This window comes from Passer domesticus, chromosome 7 (genome assembly GCF_036417665.1).
Source record: "Passer domesticus isolate bPasDom1 chromosome 7, bPasDom1.hap1, whole genome shotgun sequence".
NCBI lineage: Eukaryota > Metazoa > Chordata > Aves > Passeriformes > Passeridae > Passer > Passer domesticus.
In genome coordinates this window covers 57470600-57483225 of record NC_087480.1, presented here as the reverse complement: position 1 = coordinate 57483225, position 12626 = coordinate 57470600, and the positions used below count along the sequence as shown (strand labels likewise).

Sequence of the window (12626 nt, the reverse complement as noted above, 5' to 3'; positions counted from 1 at the left end):
TATCTCAGCTCACAAAATCCTAAATCAAATGGAGCTGTGTTTAAGCTGCTCACTGAGGAGTGGTGTCATTATGGCAAGTGCAGGAAGTCAATTTAAAGGAACAGAATTCCTTGTCTAACTCTTGCCTCCTAGCAAATATCTGAAGGTAGCACTGCATCATTGTCCTTTTTTTTCAATATAATTTGCACCTGCAAAGCAGACTTCTCTATAGTTTGGCCATTATGGAAATAGTTCATGCAAGTATTTTATTTTGCCATATTATGATGTGATACGTGAAGTTTTTCTGTATTTTCTTTTTCTAGGCTTGCTCCCAACATAATCTCTCCGCTTGTCAGCCCCCTGAAAGCTTTAGTTCCACCTTCCCTCTTGCAGAAACACGGCTCTCCATCATCCCACAGCCAGTCACCCAACGGGCAGCAGTTTTCTGGGATACCAAATACACCGTACACCCCATTTCCCAACCAGTCTGTACAGCAGGGATCTCAAGGTAACTCTTCCCTCTTTTTGTTTTTTGCACCTTTTCTAATTTCTAGCTGGACAGAAATTATATATTTTGCTTTTTCATATTTGCCCAATACTGTCAGCATTTCAGTGGGAAGTTCAGTTTTTAAATTAGACTGATGTATATACAGATGGAAATTTTAAGACAGGGCCATGCTGTGATATGTCATTATAATGGGGAAAGCTGTCCCAACAGCAGATTTATTGCATTTATTCAGGTCCTTCAGTAGAAGGCTGCTGACCATGCACCTCCCCTGACTGGTCATCCAGCCTGGAGTGACCCTGCAAGAGCCATCCAGTCCCAAAATACATGGGCTGAGGCACACCTTGGCAGTGTCCTGCTCCATCCACTCATAGTGATGCACAAGGCATGGAATTAGACAAAGAAAGCAAACATTGTCTCATTTATTATTTGGAAGTTTGGCTTGTTTTACGTTATATATTAACATGTAAATGCACTCTGTTCAACTGTAGAGTGCCTGTGGGATTTGAGGACAGGAAAGGGAGCAGTAAGCTGCTGTCCCACAGCTTAATTTAAAACATTTTTTGTTCTGAATTACTCAGCTTTTTTAATTGCAAGCTTACATACCTATTCTGGAGTTCTGCTGTGGGAACTAATTAATGTTCCTGAAATTTTTGAGGCACAAATTAGCAAGAGATATTATTATCACAGATTCTTCCAGTAACAGGAGCTTGCATATTTCAGAAATCTGTTATGCAGTCCAGATGGTGAGCTGCTAAAATGTGGTAAATATTCTCAATAAAGAAGTGTGCAGGACATCTGTCTGCTTGCAAGAGCCTGAGCACAAACCCGTGAGCAGCTCCCAGCTGGGATGGGGTTGGGTATCCCAGAGTTCCCTCTGCCCCTCGTTCTCTGAGCAGTTGTTGCTCTTTGCTTGGAAAGGCTTAGTCTGAAAAGTTAAAGCGTATTATATTTAATGATTTGTGCTGAAGGAAAAACTAACTCAACCTGATGCTCAACAGATTATTCAATTTAAAAAGATTAACTCTGTAAGGGAGAAGTGGCAGATTTATGATAGCATATAATGATATATGATTATGTTGCTATAATGAGCTAAATAACTACAAGCCACAAGAGGAAAGTTTAGCAGCTCATTACTACGGCAGAAACAAATGCATAGACAGAACAAGTTTTGAACTACTTAAATAAATTGACTTTATTCCTTAAGAAAACCACATTTCCTTTTGAATGAATTGTTGCTTTCTAAGTGTTATGTCATGTGGTTTTGAAAAAGCAATAATTTTCCACTTTGGCCAAATGTTGAAGTATTATTATAAATTAATTATGGAAATGGTCATTCCAAAATCAGTTTTGATTAGCAGCCTTTGAAACCAATTATCTGTAACCTGTACTTAGCTGTACTTGCTCTACTTTTTCTTCTTTTTTTTGCCTCTCAGTTCATTAATAGCACATTTTCTAATGGAATCTAATAATTTGGGGGTTTTGAATTTTTGCCAAAAAAAGGTACATAAACCTAGTGTAGAAGCAGGCATCGGTACAGAAGCACATAAACAGTGTGGATGTGGAATTTTTAGGAGATGGCAGCTTCGTCAGGCTGGTAGCAGAAATATTGATAATGAAAGAACAAGCTGACATTATTTATATGTTTTAACCTAGCTGTAGTAAGATCACATGGAAATCATTACATGCTGAAAGAATTTGGCAGGCAGTGGAATCCTGTAGTTATTTATACCTGACATGATTTCTTGTCAGAAATTTTATGGAATTTGAAAAGCTGAGATTTATTTGCAAATACATGTAAATGACATGACATAACAAGATGGCATTTAATAGCCATATTCCAATTATTTGCTCATTACATCATTCATTTTAAAGCTGCTTGAAGTTTTCTAGGCTGTGCCTTAGAGAAGCAGAGGCAGCCAGTGCACTGTGTGAAGTGGCTAAGTGCAGCTTTTCTGCCACAAATTATTTCAAAGCAAAATTTTAACTAAATGTTATGTTTGGAACTCAGTTTATTCCTTTATGAACTGTTATATTTCTACATCTACTGTACATAAAACATTTAACCGTGATCATTTAAACTGACAGGGCATTTAGTAAATTCTTCGCTTGAAAATAACCTCAGAAAATTCTTGATTTAAATCAAAACTGAAGGAAAACCTGAAATCCATGTGGCAAAAAAAATATTGGTGAAACACTTATTGCCAAGTTGGTACTCCAGATTTGCACTCCAGAAGGAGCAGGGATGTCTGCACTGGACCAGCCTTCTTGCTTACTTTATATTTTAACCCCTGAAGGGAGTCCTTTTTAAGAACTTGTAAAAATGCTCCCTGTTTAGTTTAATCAACCATATGTGGTTGTTAACCCAATGCTTGGTTATGGGATTTTAATCATATTTTAATTCCCCATATTTTCTCAGTGAAGCATTTAAAGAAATGTAAAGGAACCACATCTAAATGCAATGAACCCAAAGGGTCAGAAATCCCATTTTTAGTGTGATGCTTTGTTCTACCTGACTTGTGTTCCTGCTGCACCCTTTCCCTTCCTCATTCCATGTATTTTCTTTAGTTTCATACCTGCATTTATCCCACCTTGCAGGCAGCTCAGAACAGGGAAGGTGCATCTCTCTGTGTTTTCTCTGTGAAGCACTGGCAGAAGTCAGGTCCTGGTGCACTCAGCAGTGCAGTAGCACCGGGATTTTCCTACAGCCCCCTCTCCACTGGGTGGTTCCAGGAACACTTTTCCTCTGCCTTCTCCGATTATCTCACAGTGCTGCTGAGGGATGAACACTGCAATCCAAAAGAGGATTTCATTGCTCGTGGCAGTTCTTTTCCAGACTGATTCTGAGGCAGTTCTCTGCTTCAGGTATTTCCAGACAGTGTAACTTAAAACACTTCAAAAACCTTTCCCCACAGGTCTTGGGAAAACCCTGGATCCAACTAGTTTCAATCCAGTTCTGTCATGCTTGGCTGCTCTCTGCTTTTCTAAGCCACTGTGCCAGCTCTGTAGATCATGAAGATTTTTAATTGATGTAACAAAGGCAAGCCTGGGAGCACAAGGGAGGGACAGAGAAAATACATGTCATGCCTTCCCTAGACATGATGTCTGTAGCAGACATTCTAGAAAAGGTTCATTTTTTTTCCTCTAGCAATGCATCTAAGTGTTCTCTGCAACCAGCTGAGCCTCCTTTGAAGCCAAGTGTCTCTTTTTTTCACTGTTCATCTCAAAAGGATGTATTTTTAGAAGGCCTACAGCAAGGAGTTTGTAAACAGAAAGGATAAGTATCAAAGCCAGTCAATAACACACTGTACCTAAAACCACATCAAAAGAGGGCTGTGCTACCTCTCATAAGAGCTCCTTGGTGCTTTGAGCCAGACTATCCAGGCAGTAAATAGAGGTGGCTGGCTGTTTATTCCAAGGAAGGGCATGCATCATTTAATGCTCAGCTTTCCAAATTTTTGGGCTGCCTTTGCTGTAGCAGCAAAAAGGAGCAGCCTTGGTACAGAGTGTGTAGTGTCTTTATCTAAGAGTCATCCATTAGGACTTCACTAATCGTGGACATCAACAATTTAGGTATTTTGTAGTGGATCATAAGTTCTCAAGAAATTAAGCACCTAATCCTTGCAGATTCTGCCAAAGCACATACTAAACTGGGAAGCTTCAGAGCAAATCTTTCACCACTCAATGAGCTGATTGCATTTCTACTCAAGAATTGCCTCACTTGGCCTCATTTATTACTAACTTAGAAAATATGAAGTGACCAGACCCCGAGCTTTGCCTGGTATTGTCTGCTTGGTCAGACTTTGGTAGCAGAGGGAAAACACAGGGAAGTGTGGGGGATCTTACTGAACAGGAAAGAGCTTGCACACTGCAGGAATTGTGCGGGTGTTCAACCTTACAATTCACCCCATATAGCCCCAGGTGCTCTGGGGACAGGCACAGGGATTTAATTCCTGAACAAACAGACTGAAGAGCTGCACAGGCAGCCCAGCAGGGCGGGTCTCTGCTGTGAGTGGGGCCGAGCTGTCAGCTGGAAATGTGGCTGTGACTGGGATTCGCTGAACTGCCCCGAAATGTTTCAGTCCCTCTAAGACTGAGGGAAGAAAGACAACAACTCCATATTTTTTCTGGCAATTAGAGGAAAATCCTGAAGCACATTCTGCTAGACTCTAAGCCTAATTTGGTTGACTTCAGTTGCTCTTAAGGGAAGGAGAATCATTTCAGAGAAGGTAGGAAAAGGGGTAGGTGATAGGAATGTGCAGTTAGTGTGCATTGCACCCAGAATAAGGAAGAGCTTATTGAGGCAGGAGGAGGGAAGAGAATTAAATCAGGCCATGGTTGGTTTAAATATTGTAACATACTTTGAGATCATCCTTAGGGGAACAAATGACAATGTTTGAGGATATTGGAAAAACTTCTAAATTGCAAAATTCCTTCCTCAGAAATTCATTTGTCCTTTACTGTTAAATGTCTTCTTTTGTTGTCTACAACTCATTCACAACTTCTGATGGCAAAACCCAAACTGCTGGGTACTGATAATACCATACTTGGGAAAAAAACCAAAAACCAGGATCTAAGAAATGTTGGGTACATGGAAGACCAAAGTCAAACATGCCCCAAAAGCAGAATAACTGAGGCAAGCAGAGACCATACAGATCTATCTCAGCACTTTCCAGAAGCAGAAGAGCCTCTGGTTGAACTCAGCCTTCACCTGACAACTGTCTGGAGTCAGTCCTGCACTTCTAGGTCATTACCTGCACACTGTGGTCCCCTGTGTCCAGTGAGAGGGGGTTCATTTGAATCAAGAGAAGTCTGGGAAGGAAGTTTGAGGAACCTGTGAAGGTGTTTCGGATAAACAGTGCTGTCTCCAGTGCACAGCACACATTGGATGGCAAAAGACTTTACTTAACAGAAAACAAAGCAGTGGTATTTATTTAAATATCGCATTATTGTATTTAAATTAACAGTGATTCATTATAGAGACATTCCCTTAGGAGCTGAGCATCCTGGACTTGATCCAGTGGAGGGCTCACTACTTACCTTGGATCAAAGGGTGCTGTTGTTCAGCTGATCTATTGCTTGAAATGAAGCCCATCCTTGAGATTTTTGCTTGATGGGGATCACAGTCCACAGCACCTTGTGGGACCAAGTCTGGACAATCATTTTTTCCAAAGTTAAAACTGAGGAACTAAACCCCCCAGCAGTAATGAAATGCTGTGACATTGCAGGATTGAACTGTGTGCAATATCTGCTTTCAGGTTACCAAGGCAGCTTTCACTCCATACAAAACTGTTTCCACTACGGAGATTGCTACAGAACAATGGACCAGTCTGTCAGCAGTGATGTGCTCACAGGGGAATCCCATTGCTTCAATCCTCTGAGGCAGAATGGCTATCACATACTCAATGCACCTTTAGCTTCAACAGGTAATTTATTCCACCTATAAGGAGTTATCCGTATGATATTTGTAGCAGGAGGGGCAAAGAACACATTTTATTTTCAATGTTATGACAAAAACATGTTTGTATAAATAACAGTCCTGAAATTAGTTTTCATCTATAAAAACTCCAGAAGGAAATCAGAATTTTTTTTAATCCTGCTGTATTTGACTGATAGAGAAAGTCTCTTCCATTCTGCTGGATGCCATAGGCAACACCCACCTTCAGGAGAGCTGACAAGGCACTGCCTACATTATTTGTGTGGTCTGTTCATTGCACATTGCAGGTGTGCTCAGGCAGGCTTTTATAATCAGGTCAAAGTTATAATGGCTGCGTTACTACAATACTTCAGTATTTTATTATTTTTTTTTCTATCTTTAAAATTAATAATTGACAGAATTGCTGAAATCAAACACAACCATTTGCTGCAATCTTTACTTACGTATCTCCAAGAAAGTTCTCTTCATGTCTGCACTCAGGAGGGCACCTCGGTTAAGAGTGATACTGAAAACATATGTTTAAGTGCTTTTTGAATTGGTGCCTGAGTCAGACCACAAAATTAGAGTTGACTTTCCTGTTTGTTTTGTATTAAAGGAGACTCTGTTCAGAGCAAGTGTGCACGCATTTGTCTGCCGTTCCATTCTGGGAAGTGCATGCATCAGTAACCAACACAAGGGAAACATTTAAGATGAAGTTTCAACTTCAGCTTTGAATTCTTTAGTGCCACTCATAAGTTTGATATTACTAAAACATAGGGGTTTTTCATGTTAACATCAAATTTCAAGCTTAGATTGACAGCCTGCAATATTTAAAGAACAGACTAAATAAACTTTCCAAAAGAAATTGTAGCAGTAAAGAATAATACTGTGGCAAGACACCAACTTCAACAACAGTTGATTTTTCTGTCTGGGCCTAAACTATCATGAAATGTTTCTGTTTAGTATTTTTGTTTTTAGAGTGGTTATTGAGGCATGCAAATACTTAAAAGGCTGAAACATAAACATGCATGAAATATATATCTCATCTTTTAGTGTGTAAAATAGAACCATTCAGGTTTGCAAGATTCATCAAGGCTATGCATTAATTTTTTTCAGGCTTTTATAGCACCATTAATATTAAATGAGATCTCATCTCGCAGGAATGCCCAGTGTGACTGGCAAACAGCTGTTCCATGAATCACATTAACAGTCAATAAATTTTTATTTTCTGTTCAGGACTTTGGATAGTTTACTCTATCTGGAATCTAATAATGATTTCTGGGGTGTATGCTTATCTTGGGTTTTATCCATCTGTGGTTCTGTATCCACCCTGTATACAGGCTCGTCCAATAGAAATTAGCATAACATAAACACTCACAAAACTTATCAAAATACTGGTCACTCCACTTGGCCCGACACAGATAAACAAGCCGAGGTCATCCTCCAGAACCTCTGGACATTCACTACGTGCTAGATTTCTGCAGACAGCAGAATCTGACCTGTAAACCAACAGTAAAAAAGTAAGTCATAGGAAAATGCAGAAATGTAAGTAAGTAGAGAATTTGATCCCAAATAATACAAACATATCTAACATGAAAACAGCTACAATGAAGTGGACAGGTGTTCCTGCAGCCAGGGTGGCTGTAGGATGCAGGATCTGTCCCTGGCTGTGTGTGGTGCCACTTAGCCCCAAGGTCCCTGTGGAGCCTGGGCAGAGTTTGGCTCAGCCCACCCAGGCACACCTGCCTGCAGAGGTGTGGGCAGTGGAAAAGACAAGGGGAAGGCTAAAGAGAAGGAATCACCTCATTTTCCACCAAGGCCCAGAAAAAGTCATTTCCCAATGGCCCCACAGACCCCTCTATGGGGCAGAGAACAGAGCCAGGTCTGGTGCTTCAAGCACGAGGATCAGCCCTCCAGTGGAGACCCCACTCTGTGTAAGGGCTCAATTTTCTGTGTCAGGCACAGGCATTTGCTAAACTGCATCTTGTTCCATGTGCTCCCTCAGCTGCTGCTGCTGCTGCTGCTGCTGCTTATTCCAGTTGTGGTGGGTGGGCTCTGGGGTCCTGGGGGCTCAGACCAAGGCTCAGAACATTGTGCTCAAGTTCACACGGATGCTTTTCTAAAGACCCAACCCAAATCAGCTGGGATGAAGGAAACTAGAATACAGAATAATGTAAGGAGGAGCTGGACTGCAGTAAACAGTAAAATGAACGTGTGCATGTGGGCCTTGAGTGGCCAGTTGCAAAAGCAGGCTGTAATGGGTCATAATAGGAAATTTTCGTGTCCATTGGGGTAGGCAATAAATGCTGTAGCTCTGGTAGAATGGCAAACCTGCTCCTTTCCACAGGGATGTGCAGCTCTGGAGGTTTGCAATAGCTGTGGAAGTTTGGCATTATGAAAGAAGGACAGGGAAATTCTTCCCTACTGCTGTGGCTTTCTGGCAGCCTGGCAAGCAGCAACCAGCTTGGCCTGGTGGGCTTTGGTGGGCTGAGGTTCACAGCTCTTTCCTTGTGTCCTGTGAGCCTGACCTGCCCCAGCCATGCTTCCTCAGACCTGCACTCTGTGGAGAGCCATAAATGTAGGATCCAGATTTCTTCTGTGTCTTAAGAGCAGCTGGAAGACACATGGAATACTTTTTTCCAAGTGCTATTAAAAGGAAAAACCCAAACCAAGAGGATTGCATCCCTTCTAGTGCACACTTAGTAGGATCACTGCCCACTCATTGTTTTGATGTCCTGTTCAGATAACGACTGAGTCCCAAGAGAGCTGTGCTCTGATTCTTGCACTTCACTTGCAAGTGCACAGCTTTGCCCACAAGTGAATGGAGTGCCAGCCATGATGACACAAACACCCACTGAAAACTGTGCACGTGCTGGCAAGGCTTTGATGCTGAACACTCTTGTCCTTCCATGAACGCTGTGCTGTGCTGTCCTGTGGGATCCCAGGCCCCAAGCTGTGCTTCCCTCCTCTCACGGTGCACGTGGCACTAACTCGTGTCCATGTCCTTGTCACTCTTCCAGGCTATGAGGGGATCTCTGAAGCCCAGTGTGTATCTGAAGACATGGTCTCCAATGGAACGGATGAAAATGGGTTCTTCCAGAACAGTGCCTTTGACCACTGCTTGAATCACATTCCTTCCATCTACACAGATACCTAAGAGCAGTGCTGGCCTCGTTTCCTTTCTTATACCTATAACTGCGTATGTAATAACAAAGGTGTTGTTCAAGTACTTTTATTTAGTCTGTATCCCTATATGTGCTCATTTAAATGAACACCTCACATTTACCAAACCATTTTATACATGAATAGTCTGTATAAGATAATATTGGAACCTGTTCCTTTGCTGTGGCACTTTGAAATTCATGCTTTAAGGGAATGAGGAGCATTTCAAGCAGCTTGTTTTGTAAGTTCTCTCAGTAAAGTGTAAATGTAAGTTATATAATAAACTTGTAAAGAAGATGTTTTCCTTCCTGGAAAGTATGCTTCAATTTGAGAATGTTGTTCCCTGTAATCAGTTTTCATTTAACTTGTTGGTTCGGTCTTCCCTTTTTTCTTTTTTTTTTTTAACTAAAAGGATTTTTTTAATCAGAGACCTCATGTATATAAAGATCTACATTTGCTCAGCTGGTTTTGTATTTTCAGTTTTACAAGAAAGCATTAAAAACTGGAAACAAGTGTACTGTCATTTCTTAACACCACTGGGCTCCCTGATACTGCATTTTTAACATGCCTGAGAGGGATTTTAACAAAGCAGTGACATCTCAGTCACTGTGACATTAAAACAGCCCACGTGTATGTGAAGAAAACCAAGGGGCTTCCAGTGTAACAGGGTCCCCTGCAGTTGTTTGGTTCCCTGTCACTGTGGTCCTGGCCCCACTGGGCTGCACTTCCCAGCACAGTGAGGATTCCTGGGAGAGGCACATCCTGCACAGGGCCAGGTGCCCCCAGTGTGTGCCCAGCAGGGCAGAGCTCCTGGAAGTGTCCCACGGCGCTCCGGGAGAACAGCAAGGGAAAATAACTGGAAAAAAAGAGTTCTCATGTACAAACCACTGCAAACTGGGCTTAATAAGGGCTGTCCAGACCCTGCATCAACCCATGTCTGTTCACTTACAGAGACTGCCACAGGGCACCACTGAAAAGCCCAAGCTGGGTTGTACCCAGTCTGAGGATGGTACTTTCCTTTTTTCATCTCTTCCCTCCCCAGAAACGTGGGACACAGCTCAGGTCCCACAGCTGTGCTGCTGTGGGAGCATCAGGATCCCCTGTGCCTCTCCTCAGCCCCTGCAAACACAGAAATTCCCCCCATGCCGGGGCTGATCCAGGGTAACCACAGAGCCTGCGGGGTGCACTTGCTTCTCCAGGGCCTGGTTGCACCTTGTTGGTGCTGTTGAAGGGGCCTCTGTATCCAATTTAGCTTTCTGTCCTGGAGAAATTTGAATGAAACTTAGACATTCAGGAAGTTTTAGTCACTGCAGAACAAGGTTCCTGGGGTTACATGACCCGACCCCCCCATTTTAGCAAGGGTTCCTGGAGCTCTCTCCTCTCAAGGACACCATTGCCAGCTGCAAAGCCATTAATTGTGGTCACCAGCCCTGGCAGCACTGACTCATCATTCCTCTCCTTGAGCCCAAATGCAGAAAGGCCCCAAATTGTGCTCTAAGCCTACACACGTGGCTTTGCTTCTGATCACGACCACATTTGGCTTTCTGTCCTGTTTGTTTATTCTGATGCCTCAGAGTTGGGGTATTTTTGGTCTCAGACATAAGTGGGCAGAACGCTCTCCCAGAACATTGAACAAGGAGACAGGTAGCTTAACAACTGCCAAGCAGGAAGAACCAGGGCTTCTGAAGGAAGACTTAGAAAAATATCCAAAGCCCAACAAAGCTGTAATGTCTGAGACAAAAATCAAAATAATTCCTGTGCTGGAATTAGTTGGAAACATAAAAAGGAAATCGTGACTTAAAAACAAGATTAATTCAATTTCCTAAAAATTAAATAAATTCTTCTAAAAACAACTCTTTTATTTGCTAAAAATATAAACCAACCAATCCTAAACACATTTGATCAATTACAAAAATTCTTATGTCACAACAACCAGGCTGTTCAAAACCACACAATGATTCACAAAGGTTTGGGAAACTTAAAGCATAGCAGCTGGGGTGATGATTTAATTCCACAATCTGTGTGAATCAGGTTTTCTGTAAATTAAATGGACAGATTCAGAGAAATGCAAAGGCACTTGTTTGAGTCTGAATGGTTTGGAAAATTATCCATAATAAAGCCAGTAAAATACACAATAGCACAAGTTAATGGTTACTCGTGTGCTGTGTACCTTATTATTTCCTTTTATTACATGTAAGTAGGGAAGTATCTCATGTAAACTTTTCCTAAAGACACAAAGAAACCTTTCAATGGAATTTATTGCTTGGCAAGTTTCTCATTGTGGTGCTGTAAAAACCCCAACAACTAATACGTATAATAACTGGGGTAAGGCTTTATATATAATAGTAGAAAATTATTACCCTGTGGAATTAAAATGGAACTGCTGGTTCCAGTTGACTGTCAGATACTTTTTCAATCTAAGCAACAGAATTCAACTAATAAATTACACCACCACTTGAAAATAGCTACAAATCATTTCCCCAGTGAATGCAAACCCCATTTACCTCTGTGCATGTACTCTGTATATGCAGGACACTTTAGAAACAACTGAAATAAGATGACCTTCAGTGGCTGATCAAGCTGGGAGAGAGAAAATTAATTTCAAGTTGACGCTGAAACAGTAAAGGCACTTCTCTGCACTCTTCACCAGCTGGGCTGGAAGCCAAACATTCAGCAGGACTTCAAAGCTTTTAATATAATCAAGCTCAGGCTGTTCATTGCATAGAAAACCAAAATGCTTGCTCTCTTCCCATCCTGCTGCAGCACCTCACAAGTTAGAGAGTGATGGTCCTGCCATCCAGAGGGGCCTTTGCAGGTGAGCAGATGAGATGTGCAAAAGAATCCCAGGAAAAACCTCCGTGATCATCAAGTCCAACATGTGGCATTTAATGACAAAATAACAGTCTTGTAATGCCCTCATTCTGATGTGGCAAAGGCACAGGAATGGTCCAGCCCCAAGGCTCAGGTGAGCAGCAGGAATGGCCACAGCCTGCTCAGGGCTCGGATGTGCTCCCAGGGAAAGGACACAGGCATTGAGGACATCCTCAGATAATTTTCTCTTCATGCCCAACAGCAGGAACAGCTGCTGCTTGTGGAAAGGCTCCCCTGTTCCTGAGACTGTCCTTTCAACTGGATACATTTTCTAAATGGTAGAAGTCCAAAAAGCCAAATTCCAGAGCACATTAAGAGCACCGGTTTGATACTGCAATAGCTCTGAGTTACGCAAGCAGTGCAAAAAAACCCCAGTGCTTAAAACAACAACCAAGTATGTGAAAATAAACAGTGACTGTAAATTGAATTTAAATTGCATAAGAGAAAAAGATTTCAATGGGTTTTGTTATGATCTTATTAAGACCTACACGAGTTTTAGTTCAGCTCTCCAGTAATGTATTTGTATTAAATTAGGTCAGTGCAACAGAAGATGAAAAAAGAGCCAGCCTATATAATTTAATTCACAGACAGCACAAAGCCATCGGAATATTCCCTCCTGAGATAAGCCCTTCTGAGATCTGCAGAGTTACACAAAAAGCTCCTCTCTGCTTCTATTTCAAAGCAAACTGCAAA

General features: G+C 41.8%; 1 protein-coding gene and 1 long non-coding RNA gene across 8 annotated transcripts in view; one reads left to right on the top strand and one right to left on the bottom strand.

Moving 5' to 3' along the window:
• The window catches only part of GLIS1 (GLIS family zinc finger 1), a 178763-nt gene extending 169504 nt beyond the window's left edge, over positions 1-9259 (top strand). For all 6 annotated transcript variants that reach the window (XM_064428910.1, XM_064428908.1, XM_064428909.1 and 3 more), the window contains 3 exons: positions 303-487; positions 5743-5910; positions 8921-9259. In XM_064428910.1, coding sequence (XP_064284980.1) covers positions 303-487; positions 5743-5910; positions 8921-9057 — 490 coding nt within the window. In that variant the 3' untranslated portion in view covers positions 9058-9259. The remainder of the gene's footprint in view (positions 1-302; positions 488-5742; positions 5911-8920) is intronic.
• LOC135305366 (uncharacterized) overlaps positions 2479-12626 on the bottom strand; it is a 32103-nt gene continuing 21955 nt past the window's right edge. The window contains exons 1-2 of one of the 2 annotated variants that reach the window (XR_010366572.1): positions 7703-8924; positions 2479-7399 (exon numbers count right to left, since the gene is read on the bottom strand). This is a non-coding gene — a long non-coding RNA (uncharacterized LOC135305366). Of the gene's footprint in view, positions 7400-7702; positions 8925-12626 lie in introns of those variants that run through there. The other variant, XR_010366571.1, reaches the window with a different exon arrangement.